We start from the raw sequence: 14,470 nt of genomic DNA, 5'->3' as shown, positions 1-14,470 counted from the left end.
AGTGCTGAAGCCTATTTGTCTGTTATACAAAGGGAATGATCTTGTTTACCTGGCTCCACTTTCTTTGAAATAATCAAATGTTACCTACCTCGTAGCTTTTGGGTTTTTAGTTTTTTTAAGAGACGTGCATTAACATGCAAACCATTCTGTGACTATGATTCTATGATTAATGGGAAGAGCAAAGGCATGTCAAATATGCATCAGTTTCTTGCATATTTTAATTTTGCAAATAAATAGATTGAGCTTAAGTATACAGCAAAATTCTAAGGCCAAGGCCAAGTTTCAGACACTGATTACACAGGTATTGTAAATGAGGAAATGCTAACCCAAACCAGGGCTATTACAGTAGCCCTGAAAAGATAGCATAAGATTTCTAGGAAAAGCATATTTCTTCAGAAGACTCCAATCTGTAACAGAGCTATATGCTGGATCTTCAGTCATGCTCAGTGTCCTAACCCCCACTAAAATTGTTTCCATCATCACCCTCCCATTTACTGGGATAACAGTAAAATATGAAAAGCGAGCAAGGCTTAATCTCTTTGGAGAGTCTGTATATATTCTTTGCACTTTCTTTGACTTCATCAATACATGTATACACAAGATGCATAATTATTACATAATCTACTTTTACAGTGACTAAATTCTTCTTTATGTTTTTCAATTTGCATGTTTAAATCCTGACCAGTGTAAAAGCATGCTGTTCCTTTCTCCCACGTGAATTCAGAGGTATGCATGTCTACAGAGAAATACAAAAGTACTTATGTTCCCTCTGTATGTACGAGTCATGCATCCAGTGTGTAAAGCAGTAATGTAACCCATTTCTTTGTAGTGTGAGGTCCACTAAAGATGAGTGACAATCATGCATTTGAACAAAAGGTTTGTTTTGGCAAAGCTGGTTTTTTCCAGGTCAAAAGGATTAGTGCTTTTTAACCAAAATAGGCAATTCCTCACTCCATTATGAGAGTTCTAATATTCATTCCCTTGTGAAATTAATATCAAATTGCAGTCACAGCATGACTTGTCTTCCAGTTATCTTCTGGGGGGGGGGGAAATTTTGTATATTGGTTTGTGATATTTTGCCACTGCTGTGAGGAGCTTCACATTGGAAAGACATGGGTCACAGTCAATGAATCCAAATCAGAACCATACTTTTGGTTTAGTTCTGGGGGAAGGAGGGAGAGAAGGGGATGTGTCAGCCTTCTGAGATCTGGTATAAAAAGATATTTAGTGCCTGGGGAAAAAGAAACAAAAATGTGAGCTGTGTTATAAAACCAGAATACGTAAAAAAACCCACATTCTCTGTTTTGGGGTTTTTTTAATTTTTTTTTTCCATTTAATGAGGCATTTGTTCATATTGCAGGTGACATCATTAAATCTAGTTAAACAGGTAAACTTACTTGAGAATGCCAGGAATGTATTTTGGCAAACTTCTTTTGAGTATAGGCTGTTGCCAACAGAAGTTACCAGGCTGAGGTCACAAGAAAGGGATTGAGATATGTTCCCCACTAATTAATTACAACTAGCTGCTGTTCATTTTTCCATAAGCCTTATCTGTAGTATGGGGTGAGTATGATCAGTAGTTTCCCCATATAGGAGCCATTAGGCAGAAAATAGAGAATCTTTTGAGAGCATTGTAAGCTTTCAGACTGGTGGTGACAGCTTCTATAGAGCAGCATCAGAGTGAAATAGGAAGAACATCCTCCAGGCTCCTTCCTTAAGTGGTTTGTGTGGGGTTTATTAGAAATACACTTGTCCTTGTGTTCATTTGCATAAAAATAGCATGGATTTCTGAGGCTTCCTCTTTAAACTAATGATGTTTTTAAAGGATTTAGGTACTTTGGAATATCTCTTCCCTTTTCTGCCTCTTAGATGTACCACATGCATAGTGAAGCCTCTGAAGAAGGCAAGTGAATTCCTTAGCTTCTAGTGGTGTTTCTGAGACACAGAAAAAGGCTACTCATTTTGTAGGGGCACATTGTAATCAGTAGTGTGCACTCCATCTTTCTGGATTATTAAAATACTTGCTGCATGTGGTTAAGATATTCCACTTTGCTTTTGCTTCAGTCTGAAATCACTGGGAATCTGGTTACAAAGTATTAAATTGGCTTTTTAAAACTTTTTTAGATTCTGAGAGGTACAGTGACTCCTTAGTGCCCTAAAGTAATCATTAATTTATAAAATAAATAAGCCCAAGATAACTATTCTACAAGGCTTTCCAATATGCCTCGTCTTCTGTTTTGTTTTTTATGTTGCAAGAAATATAGTCCTTTGTCTAGGGCAGTACTGAATGCATTGATGCTTAATAAGAAGAAGCAGTTGTAATGCCATTCAAAATGACTTGGACAAGCTCAAGAAGTGGGCCCATGAGAACCTCATGAGGTTCAACAAGGCCAAGCATGAGGTTCTGCATCTGGGTCGGGGCAACCCCTGGTGTCAATATAGGCTGAAGGATGAAAGAATTGAAAGCAGCCCTGCAGAGAAGGACTTGGGGGTGCTGGTGGATGAGAGGCTGAACATGAGCCAGCAATGTGTGCTTGCAGCCCAGAATGCCAATTGTGTCCTGGGCTGCATCCAAACCAGTGTGGGCAGCAGGGCAAGGGAGGTGATTCTCCCCCTCTACTCAGCTCCAGTGAAGCCCCACCTGCAGTGCTGCCTCCAAATCTGGAATCCCTGTTACAAATGGAGAGGGGAGAGTTCAGACAAATCCCTGCCTTGCCAGGTTTCTGGCAGTAGACAGTAGCTTTATTGAGGTGGCCAGCACCCCAAAACTCACTCTCGCTCGCAAGTTCTTAATAATGACTGATCAGGCCTATTACAACATGAATTATTTATTTGAACAAGTCCAAGGAAAACAGACATAAGACTTAAACAGAATACTTACTACACAGGATAACACAAAGAACTACTAGTAGATAAAAATACAGTGCACGATAATAGTAATAAGGGTACCTTATGTTACAGCTAGTGAAGAAATAGTATAGATTAGGAATCAATGTCACTTAGCAATGATTGATAGCAGTGTGCAGGGAATCTCCCAATTTCTCTCAGTCCTAGGGAAGTAACACAATTCTAACATCTTAACATCGAAGAGAACTCTCTACACACTCAGAGAGTGTATAAGAGATTTCTGATTTCATGAAAATCAGTGGTCTTTTATAGTTGTAGAAATGCCTCTGCTCTGCAGTCACTAATTTTAGGTTTTCCTTTCTCACCATTCAAGCCAGGATGTGTATTGCTGGCTAAGGAGGTTCTCAGCTGAGATAATTCATCACATGACAAATCATTCTGATCTAACCTAGCCATATGTTATGGGGAGATAAGCTTTTGCTGTATCAGGGGTGAAAAGTCCTGCCACAGTCTCCAATACAGGAAGGACATTGACCTGTTAGAGCGGGTCTAGAGGGGAGTCACAAAGATGATCAGAGGGCTGGAGCACATCTCCTATGAAGACAGACTGAGAGAGTTGGGGCTGTTGAGCCTGGAGAAGAGAGGGCTTCGAGGAGATCTTGTAGCAGCCTTCCAGTACTTAAAGGGGGCTTACAAGAAAGATGGGGACAAACTTTTTAGTAGGGCCTGTAATAATAGGACAAGTGGTAATGGTTTTAAACTGAAAGAGGGTAGATATAAGGAAGAAGTTTTTTACAATGAGGGTGATAAAACACTGGCATAGGTTGCCCAGAGAGGTGGTGGATGTCCCATCCCTGGAAATATTCAAGGTAAGGTTGGATGGGGCTTTGAGCCACCTGATCTAGTTTTAAGATGCCCCTACTCATTGCTGGAAGGTTGGACTAGATGACCTTTAAAGGTTCCTTCCAACCCAAACCATTCTATGATTCTATTCTATAATTTGACTCTGGGGAGTGAAGTGTGTTGAACAGTGTGTCTAAAGGAAGTAATCTGATTTGATTTTAAAATAAGTTTTTTAAAACAGTGTTTGCTTTATTTACTTCCATGTCACTTAAAAAAAACCAAAACTGAAAACTGAACAAAAAAACCACAAAGACAAAATGTCCCAAAAATGCAGTCAAAAACCCAACAAGTTGCATGTTCTACTGTATGTAACTACTATGTAGTAATAATGTGCATTAGTGTGGTGGCCCTCTGGTGTTCTGCACTATACCATATCATGTTTTCTTGTGGTTTCAAGATTTCTTTGATATTGCTTCCTTATTCCATGTCAGCTTGAATAGCAGTGGACTTGAAGCCTTAAGGATGAAGCTCTGTTTTTCCACTGGCTCCTGTGCTGTGGCATACCGACATACTGAGTTACTTTAGGAATGAATGTAATGTGATGATCTGTGTTTTGGGTATCCATTTTGCATTCTTAGGTAGAAAAAGAATGCTTGAATATGAGAATTCTAATTTCTTGGAAGAACCAGCTGCATTTTTATTCTTTTTTTGTCCAGCCTGTCATGAAAATTACATAATTTAAACATATTCTTTTATTTTATTCTTGGGGCCATCCTGTGCAGGGCTAGGAGTTGAACTTTGATAATCTTAGTGAGTCCCTTCCAACTCAGAATATTCTGTGATTCTGTGAAATCTCTAGTAGTGTACAAGGCATGTTCTTAATGAGCAAATGAACAGTACTTTCAGATGTCTTCATGCTTATGTCAAAGTTCACCCTGAAGAAACAGCTGATTTAGAGAAAAATCTTTCCATTTTAAATTTGTTGCTAAAGACCATGATGTATTTATGCCTGCCCTGCTCTATAGTATCAGGAAGCAGGTTCCAAAGTACATGTGAAATGCCAGTGCAAATTAGCTTTCCCTTCAAGCTCTGTATACAAAAAATGTAAGACAAATTCTCTAGTGAAACCAAATAACTGAAGTAGGAGCAGTAAAAATATCTTATTCCTATTACACTGCACAAATCTAGTGTTTACTGGATCTCTACTTCTGCTGGGTTTCAAGTGTGAAGTATATGTTTAGAAAATGCATGTCTCACTAATGCACTTATTTGGTTACTGTAATGTGAAGCTGGAAGATACATAGCTTTTGTACAAAAAATAGAAGAAAAACTTGGGTAATTTCCTGCTGTAACTTTATGTGAATTTTTTTTTGCTTTTGTCTGATGGGCCATACATTGTGAACTATGGATTTCCTAATAAAAAAGACCCATTTAATGCCTTTTAATTGAGAAGACTGGCTTGATACAGTCTTTAAACTGCTTTGGATGGGCCACACCAACTCCAAGATTCTGCATCAGGAATTCAGTCTGCCTGGTGTCAGGTTAGTTGGGAAACAAGCAGTGTAGCCTTAGAGGGGAGGAAAAGTGTTACAGAATAAAAGTTTGCAATTAGCCATTGGCTGCCTCATTTTTAATAAAAAACCTAATTTAGCAATTTTCTTCAAAATCAGGTGCTCTGTGGATGTGTATAGTTTTAAATCCCCACTGCAAGTTGGAGCAGAAGGTCAGTTGGCTAACACAGCTGAAAAAATGGAATGGTGTGGATGTTTGTCCCTGGGAAGATGGAAACCATGGAAATGAACTGCCCAATTTAACCAATGCTTTGCCTCAGGGCGCAAATGCTAACGAAGGTGAGCCTAGATATATTCACTGCCTGCAACACATAATATAGCCTCTGTCTTATATACTTGAGCTTTGCAGCAGAATATAGCAGTCTTTCCTGGGACAAGTAACTTTCTTGTTGAGGATTGACCAGCCAAATTTATTTTCATTGATATTGTCCTCACAGAAAGGATAAATAAGGTTTACTTTTGTGCTGGGGCTGCAATGTTTTTAAAACAAGTTAGGTCTTCTAACTTTTCATTCAGTCCTTCTAAATAATTGTTGCATAAAAATTGAATGTCCCTGAAGTATGTAATGTAAAAGCCTGTTGTTTCTTTGCTTGACTATAATCTTATATGCCTTCTGGTGTTGGGGGTTTTATTTTTTGCAGTTACAAAGCCTTTGATACTTACTTAAAGGGAGATCTGTTGTGACTGCATTAAACTGAGTATGTGAGAAACTAAAGCAGCTATTTGTGGGATGTGCTCTGTGTTGTGCAGTCTGCATTGACAGGTGTGGGGGGGTGCAGAGGCAACATTGCTTTCTTGGAGGACATGTCTCTTCTTACTTGATATCATGCTTTCTAATCTAAAATGTGATTCTCAAACCTGACAGAAGCCTTCACCAGTCATCTTCAAGCAAAGATTGCTACTTTGCTAATAACTGAGGAAGATGCAGGTTATTTACCTGGGGAAAAAAAACCCTCATAATCATCAAATCTCTCAATATGTTGATACATATTTAATAAAAGTTAAAATTAAATGTTTGTGAAAGGTGGTAGAATTAGACTTAGATGGATTTTTCCTTGTTTCTTTTTCTTGGGAGTTTACCTCTGAAGGAAGTAGACTTGGTTCATGTTTAAATCTTGCAGCTAGCTGCGGGAAGAAGTTCATGCAACATGTAACTTCCTACAGAGGTGTTTGGCTTTCTGGATCTTGTGATGTTCAGACCAACCTGGGCATGCTAGTAGCAATTCAGACATGACATTTTGACATTCATAGACACAGTGCCATGTCGACAGAGCACTTTTGCCATAGGAAGATGTCCAGTAAAGGATTTCCAGTCCCATGGCCTCAGTACCTTGCTGTCTTTGCAGTATTTGTATTTGTTTATGACAAAAATTTTTACAAGTGCTCAAGGTAATGTCACTTCTCAAAGAGAAGAACTAAAAATATTTTATGTGATGTTTATCTGCCACTCATCCTCGTGGCTCTGGGTCTGAGAAAGAGAGAAGCTGAGGATGCCTGAATAGCTGTGTGCCATATACTTTCTAGTCTGTTTTTAGAGGAATTATGTACGTGCTGTTTAATGTCCTTCATGTCTAGCTGTTCCCTTTGCAATGTACTATTTAACATTAGCCATGATGGTTTGTAGATCTCTCTGAATGCAAAGTGAATGGCACACACTTTGCCTGAGCTGTTGAGTAACAGGATGTGAAAAGTCATCTGTGGTCTGCTCCTTGCAGAGTGGGTCAAGGTCTACTGCTATCACTTAAGGGCTGGTGAACAGGCAGAAGACAAGAATACTGTGAATGACTGATTCACATATGAATGAATAAAAGCTGATGCAGCTTTCTGAATTTGTGAAAATGACAGATTCATCAAACAGGCCACATCGGACGGTGTTCACTAGAGCCATAGAGGCATGTGAACTGCACTGGGAGGACAGCCACTTACAGCACATTATCAACAGTGACCTATACACCAACTACTGTTACCATGAACACACTGAAAACTCACTCTTTGACTCTCGAGGGTGGCCCCTCTGGCATGGTAAGTGGCTAAACCAGAAAGATGTTTCCATGATTTGCTTTGTTCAGTTTCTATGTTTTTTTTTTTTTTCTTTTTGGGGGGGAGGGAGATAAATGAAAAGCCTGGCAAAAAGAACAGAGGCTCCCTTGAAATGTTGGCTCAGAAATAGTCCTTTAACTCTCTCTTGCAAAGTTTTAAAAACAAATCAAAGGAAACAAAAAACCCTTTTGAGTAACCTAGCAAAACAGGCTATTGCAGACATGGAAGCATTGCTATTCCTCAATTATTGTCTCCATTTTAGAACATGTTCCTACAGCCTGTGCGAGGGTGGATGCGTTACGATCTCATGGATGCCCACAAGAAGCACTGAGGCTAGCAATAGCTATTGTTAATACACTAAGAAGGCAGCAGCAGAAACAGCTGGAAATGTTCCAGGCTCAGAAGAAAGGTAAATGCGGGGAAGAGAGAAGGGCAAAGGACATGACAAGGTGACAATAACACCGAACTGGAACTTTGCATGAGAAAATTGCTTTTGAAACTAAAGCAAAAGAGGTGACTTTAGTTCTTCAGTCCAAACAATCATAGTGGTAGTGTCACATTCTGGATGTTGGAGGTGTTTTTTAAGCTGGGTTGTGAGCTCTGCAGGGCAAGGGCTCTGTTCTGCCTTCTGCAATGTCTAACATGATGGGGCCTTTATTCCAATCAGAGGTTTTGGTTGCACAGCGTAAATATTCATCCTGTGTAATTTATAGGCTCGTAAACAGAGATTTGCATTTGGAATGTCAGGTATTTAAAATAATTTTTCTCCTCTGATGTGTAATTTAGCAGACCTATATATTTGTGAGGTGGAAGCCTAAAGTTAGTAAGGCAAAGTCTGCACTACAGAAATTTATCCAGTTTGGCAGTTTCTTCCAAAAGTCTTTGATGATGCTTAAAACTTTAGTGGATTCACAGCACTGGAAATCAAAGTTTTGAAATGCCGGCTTTATAAAATGTTCTGTGGTGTTCCCATTACCCCTATTTTCTGAAGGAACATTCTTCCAAAAATAATCCTTCACTGAACTTTGTCATAGGTTTGGAGAGGTAGTGGAAGAAGAAAGGGGTGACTTTGTGGTTAAAATGCATGTGGAAAAATTAAAATAACATTCTCAGCTACTACAAGAAAACCTTTAATTCAAATTTTATTTTAGATCTTTGTTGCTACTTTTAACTATGTGTATCCTCATGTATTGTAGGCAAAAATACCAGTGTGAAGTCACATGTGTAAATTTTTTAACTGTATGTGCAGGTGTTTTCCCAAAAATGTTCATTTAGAAATTGAAGACAAGGTAGATACCTGACTCAAAAAAAATTATTATTTGGCAGTTCCTATGTGCCTTCATTTCACAATACCCAAGGAAGAAATTTTGAGCACTATTGTGGATCCTAGATTTCAACAAAATTTAAAAGCACTTTGCATTACTACTTAGGAGAATTTTTTAGTCTTTTTATCATGTAATATATCTTTCCTTAACATGAAGTTTGTAATTTCTATGTTGTTACTCGCTGCTTTGTTTCATTTTTTTCACTCTTATGTTTGAAATTTAAACAATTTTGTTTTAATAGTGAAAAATATGCTTGTCTTCTTTATAAGCAGAATAATTCTGCAGCTACAGTTTCAGTTCAGCAACCACCACATGCTTCTACTTAGCTTTCATTCATATGACTGATTTGACATTTGTGGAATCAGTTGCATGATTTAAAGTCAAATCTCTGTGTGAATGGAGTATTGAAGCCTTTGTTTGGCATGACATAAGTGAAGCTCATAACTAGACATAATAGATGAAATGGAATATAAGTGAGTCAGTAAGGTCATTGATATTAATCCTTTTTGGTAATATTACGTTCTTCTTAATGTCATTTTTAGCACATGCTATTTGTTAGTAAGACAATTATTTACTACTTTGTTGTTCATATTACATATCAGTTGATTCTTTAAAAAAAGCCACTGTCGTGAACACTGAGTTCAGCTATGTGGCTGTTTAATTTTGTAGCTCCACACATTTAAAGGCAAGAAGCAAGCTTTTAAAGCTTTGTGATAATACTTATGATTACTCAGAAAGATGGCACTTTGTGAATGAGAGAGCACAGAGGCAGGTACAAGTTAGTGTGTACTACGCAGAGAAACAGAGCATCTGTAATGGCTTGTATACAATTTTTAAATGGTCACCCATAATGCCCCTGATCTCTCATAGTTCAGTTGTGTATGTGTCTTGGAGAAAAAGCTGAGGAGTTGAAGGGGAACTACTGCCGTAAGATTCTTAGATGAAAAAGGGATTTGAGTAATCTCTAGCATCTTTTACCACAGCCACACTTCCTTCAATTCATTGTGCTAAACAATTTTTTAATGTTGTAACTGATTGATGGATGAGGGCTACAAAACAAAGTATCCATGAAGGTATTTGTTGACTGAAACTTTAGAATGACAAAAAATGCACTTGAACAATTTTTTAAATTTTATATCTCATTTAAACACATTATCCCTTTTTTTCTCCCTTTTTTTTTATTAGGAACTATAATTGTGAGTTTATTACTTCAACAATTATTCAGATGCAATAAGTTCATATTTTATTTATGAAAATGGAACATTTCAGAATATTTTATTTCAGTGCCAGCAGCTTCACTTAAAATGTGAAAATGGCACTGCATCTTTTGAATGAGGAAACAGTGGTGAATATTTTACCAAAAAAAGTATTTGCTATAATTTTTCAGCAGACATTTCAGAAGTTACTGGTATCAAGTTAGAGATTTCAAAAGATACTGCGATTGAAAATTTTGACCCATAATGTGCTTTGCTAGTGCTTGAAATGTTTGGCCTTTTTCCATTTTCTTTTTTTCCTATTTAACATATTTACAAAGGGCAATTAATTCACACTGAGAGATATTATTTTTTCCTTCTAAGCAGAAGAGCATTTTAATCAGTTTTACTTCTATATATGTTTTGAGGGGATAATACACACTCTCTTTCCCTCCCTCCTCCCTCCATATTTTCTGTCACAGAACTTCTTCAAATAGGAGTAACCTCAATAACGAATCTTGAAGGTTGGGTGGGACATCCTTTGGATCCAATTGGCACCCTCTTCAGTAGCCTGATTGAAGCCTGCAGGGTAGATGATGAGAGCTTCCATGGATTCTCAGACTTCACAGGTAAGGCCATGCAAAGGGAGCAATCTTCTCTAAGTCTTCAGTAACCAAAGACATTTTTCTACCTTACCTTTCCCAATTAACATCAAAGCCATTGTCTTTATAGTATAAGAACTCACATCTACATTCACTAAGAAAACACAAGGTAGAGAAAATGTTTAAAGTAAAACTGTTATATGAAGCCTTCAAAAATTACCAGTTACTCATTCTTGAAGGCAATTCATATTTTACACTTGAAATAAAACTGAATGAGTTTATAGCAGCAACCCTCTTTACATACATTACTCTATCCTCTTTTGGAGAAATTACAGGAAATCACAGAATTGTTGAGGTTGGAAGGCTTCTCTGGATATCGTCTAGTCCACTTATTCTGATCAGAGCAGGGTCACTTAGAGCAAGTTGCCCAGGACTGTGTCCAGTTGAGTTTTGAACAGTCCCAAGAATGAACACCATACAACCTTTCTGGGCAACCTCTTAGTGTTTGACCATCCTCACAGTAAAAAAAGTGGGTTTTTTATACTCAGATGGAATTTCCTGTATTTCACTTTGTGCCCATTGCCTCTTGCCCTGTCACAGGATACCACTGAGAAGAGTCTGTCTCTATTTTCTTTATATTCTCCCATTAGATATTTGTATATTTTGGTAAGATCCTCCTGAGCCTTTTCTTTTCCAGACTAAACAATCCCAGCTGTCTCAGTATCTCATATGGGAGATGCTCCAGTCCTTTAATCATCTTTGTGGCCCCTCACTGGATCTGCTCCAATAAGTCCATGGGGAGCCCAATACTGAACATGGCAGTCAAGTGTGGGCTCACCAGTGCTGAGAAGAGGGGAAGGATCACCACCTCCAATCCTCCTATGTGGTCCAGGATATTATTTGACTTAGTAGCTACAAGTGCACATAATACTTCAAAGTAAATACAAAACACTTAAAATTTATAACATACATGGTCTATAAAGTACATGGTTTATAAAGGTTATGAATTGGAAAATAGCATTGTAGTATAGATACATTATTTCGGACAGGATGTATATGCCCATTCTAACGTCAGTATTGCTTCTCAGGAGCTTAACTGATTTATTCCTTATTGTCAGCCTCTTTCCACCTCTGTGGTAGTTTGTTATCACCTTCTGTGTGGTCAGAAACTTGAGTCATTCCTCTACCTATAGATCCTTTATATGTACATCCCAAATCTCCTTGGGGCTTTTTGTCAAAACTAATTTTATTCAATTAGATTTTCTTCAATAAGCTTCTAATCCCATATCCACCAATTCTGAAAGAACTTTATTAAAAGAAATCAGATTCTTTGCAAATAGAAAAAAGAATGCAAAACAACCCCATGAAATAAATGTAGTGTGTGTTGAAATGTAAATTCCCCCTACACTCATATATGCAATCTACTAAATGCATTTTGCCATCTCATTTGCTGCAGCTGTCCATCTCCTTACATCTGTACATTGGAACTTTTTGTTCCCAAACTAGACTGTAAACTGCTAGAGGTTGATATAGCATTTTGTCATATGGTGTATTGGTGAAGTGCCAAATCAATCAGTAGTACTCTTTAAAGCAATTTATGGCTTGGTCTGTGTGGAATTTGCAAGTAATTTTTACTAAAAGTAGCATTTCTAGTGCTAATAAAAGTCAGAAACATGATGTGTGTTTATCATAAATGCAACTAACAAATAAAAAAACATGAAGAGAGCTTTAGCAAACAGAATGCTTTAAAATTGTGGAGTTCCCAGCCCTACTGTATTTGCATAATCCTAATAGCTTCATCTGAAATCTATGCAGGTGTATAAGCACCTTCCCTTTCCACTTATACAACCTCAAAGCTTTAAGGAGATACAGAAATGGATTAGAGAAAAAATTGAATTAGGTCATCCAATGTTTGCCTTATTAACACAAAGCTTGAGAAATTGCCTTTCTCCAAATCATGCAATTTAAAATGAAAACTTTTATTTGTATTAGAGTGGATTTTTCAAAACCTAATTGCTTTGTGTATTTCTGTGATGTGAAAATGGATCAGGTAGTTTATACTGGATGATTGGATATTGGGATTGCACTCATAATTTAAATATTTTTTAAAAATGGATACTGACAGAGGAAGAATTTGAAAATGTAGCATTATAGGCAGATTATGGATTTTAATGATTTCCTGATGTGTTGTTCTTTGTGTCGCTCTTTACAGAGAACATGGGGCAATGCAAATCTCTGGAGTACCAGCACCTGCCTGCACACAAGTTTTTAGAAGAAGGGGAATCTTATTTAACGCTGGCTGTGGAAGTAGCATTGATAGGGTTGGGACAGCAACGAATAATGCCAGATGGCTTGTATGCACAAGAGAAGGTTTGTCGAAATGAGGAACAGCTCATTTCTAAGCTACAGGAAATTGAATTGGATGATACTCTGGTGAAGATTTTTCGAAAACAAGCAGTCTTCCTATTAGAAGGTAGCTCAACATACATGCTAACTGCTTTTTAAAACTGTCTTCACTTACACAAGCCCATGGAATTAGTATTCCAGTGGAAACTGCCTTATACACTTAAGATGTTTTTTGATGTAGAACTCCAGCAAAATTTTATTTCCAATCTCTTATGAAAATCAAACATACTTCAGATATCACATGACTGCGGAGATAAGACATCTACTAACCTATAAGCCTTTATTTTTTATTTTTATTGCATTTTCTTCTTTAGATTTGTTCAGTATCCTAATTATACAAGCCAGGCTCACATTTTAAAAATATAGACATCAGTTATCATCAACAGTTCTTGGGTAGTAAATTTCAAAATGTCATTTGTATCCTGAAAAATGACTGGTAGCTTTGTAAATGTATGAAGATTTTTACCTCTATTCCCCAGTGAAGAGCTCAGAAAATTCACTTAAATTTGCTGGGGCAGAAATATAACATTTCCTTTGTAGCAATTAGGAATATGAGTTGCCTCTGAAGTTTGAACCATACCTGAAAATTGAAATATATGGACAAATATTAAGGCTTATGGCCTAGTCTTGTGACTAAATTTTGATTAAAAAAAATAACTTGTGTTTGGGAATTGCAATTGTGTATTGCAATAAAATCTGTACCAAAAAGTGCATGTTTTTGCCTTAGCTTTTAAAAAGGCTTGACATACAACATTTAAGCCTTATTTTCAAAGAGTAATCTTGTGAGTTCTAAGACTGCTATTCTAGTTTTTGGGGTTTTTTAACTAGAGGGAAAAACTTTCAAGGAACTAAGTAGCTAAAGGTGTGGTCCAAGTTTTCAGTGCTTTCTCAAGGGATGGTGGGGAGTTTGATACTGCTCTAGGTAAGTTGTGAAGATTGTCACATAGCAGTCAGGTTTTGCTTTCTTTCTGTAAGACATTTGTCTTTTAAAACTATTTCTTTAATGGAGGAGATGCACGATATTGTTTAGGATTCTCAGCTTTGAGTCACTATTGTTGCCCAGATCCTTAAAAACTTTGGTACCTACTGGTGGTACCATTTGAAACTGTAGAGAAGCTGCACCATAAGGAGAGTCGCTGCTTTATGGCCTTCGGACAAGAACAGCTTCTTGCTGGATCCAGCTATTCACCACCATAGAGGGATCCTATGGATTATAAAATCAATTTGCTGAATCTGTTTATTGGTCAGGATGCTGTATGAGGAAAAGGCAGGATTTTTCTCAAGTATTCTCTGATACTTCTAGTTTACAACTGTGATCAGTGATATATACTTTTTTTCTTAGAGTAGTAAACAAGTGATCATTGCAGGAAACCTGCTAAAATAGCTACCTACAAAATTACTGTGGTGAGCAGCATGCAACAGTGGCCTTGCATTACTAAGTGTTGAGAAATCTGGCTTTTCTGCAATAACTTCAGTTTACTCTAGGTTAGGCAGAAACTGCTGGATCACGTGGAGGAAAAAATGTTCAGTGATTTACAATTCTAATCATATCCATTGTGGTTTTATAGTTGATGTTCTGTAGATATAATAAAGAAAGTTTAATCCAGTATTAGGCTAATTTCTATGCTGTTAATGCAGGTTAA

General features: G+C 37.3%; 1 protein-coding gene across 2 annotated transcripts in view; it reads left to right on the top strand.

The window, feature by feature from the left end:
- LOC132341478 (zinc finger SWIM domain-containing protein 6-like) overlaps positions 1 to 14,470 on the top strand; it is a 318,134-nt gene that overhangs the window by 232,522 nt on the left and 71,142 nt on the right. Inside the window, exons 5-9 of one of the 2 annotated variants that reach the window (XM_059873053.1) lie at positions 5,361 to 5,540; positions 7,107 to 7,283; positions 7,564 to 7,710; positions 10,302 to 10,448; positions 12,634 to 12,894. In XM_059873053.1, the coding sequence (XP_059729036.1) occupies positions 5,361 to 5,540; positions 7,107 to 7,283; positions 7,564 to 7,710; positions 10,302 to 10,448; positions 12,634 to 12,894 (912 nt within the window). The remainder of the gene's footprint in view (positions 1 to 5,360; positions 5,541 to 7,106; positions 7,284 to 7,563; positions 7,711 to 10,301; positions 10,449 to 12,633; positions 12,895 to 14,470) is intronic. The other variant, XM_059873054.1, reaches the window with a different exon arrangement.

This window comes from Haemorhous mexicanus, chromosome W (genome assembly GCF_027477595.1).
Source record: "Haemorhous mexicanus isolate bHaeMex1 chromosome W, bHaeMex1.pri, whole genome shotgun sequence".
In the NCBI taxonomy this organism is placed as follows: Eukaryota; Metazoa; Chordata; class Aves; order Passeriformes; family Fringillidae; genus Haemorhous; species Haemorhous mexicanus.
This window is presented reverse-complemented; position numbering and strand designations above follow the sequence as displayed.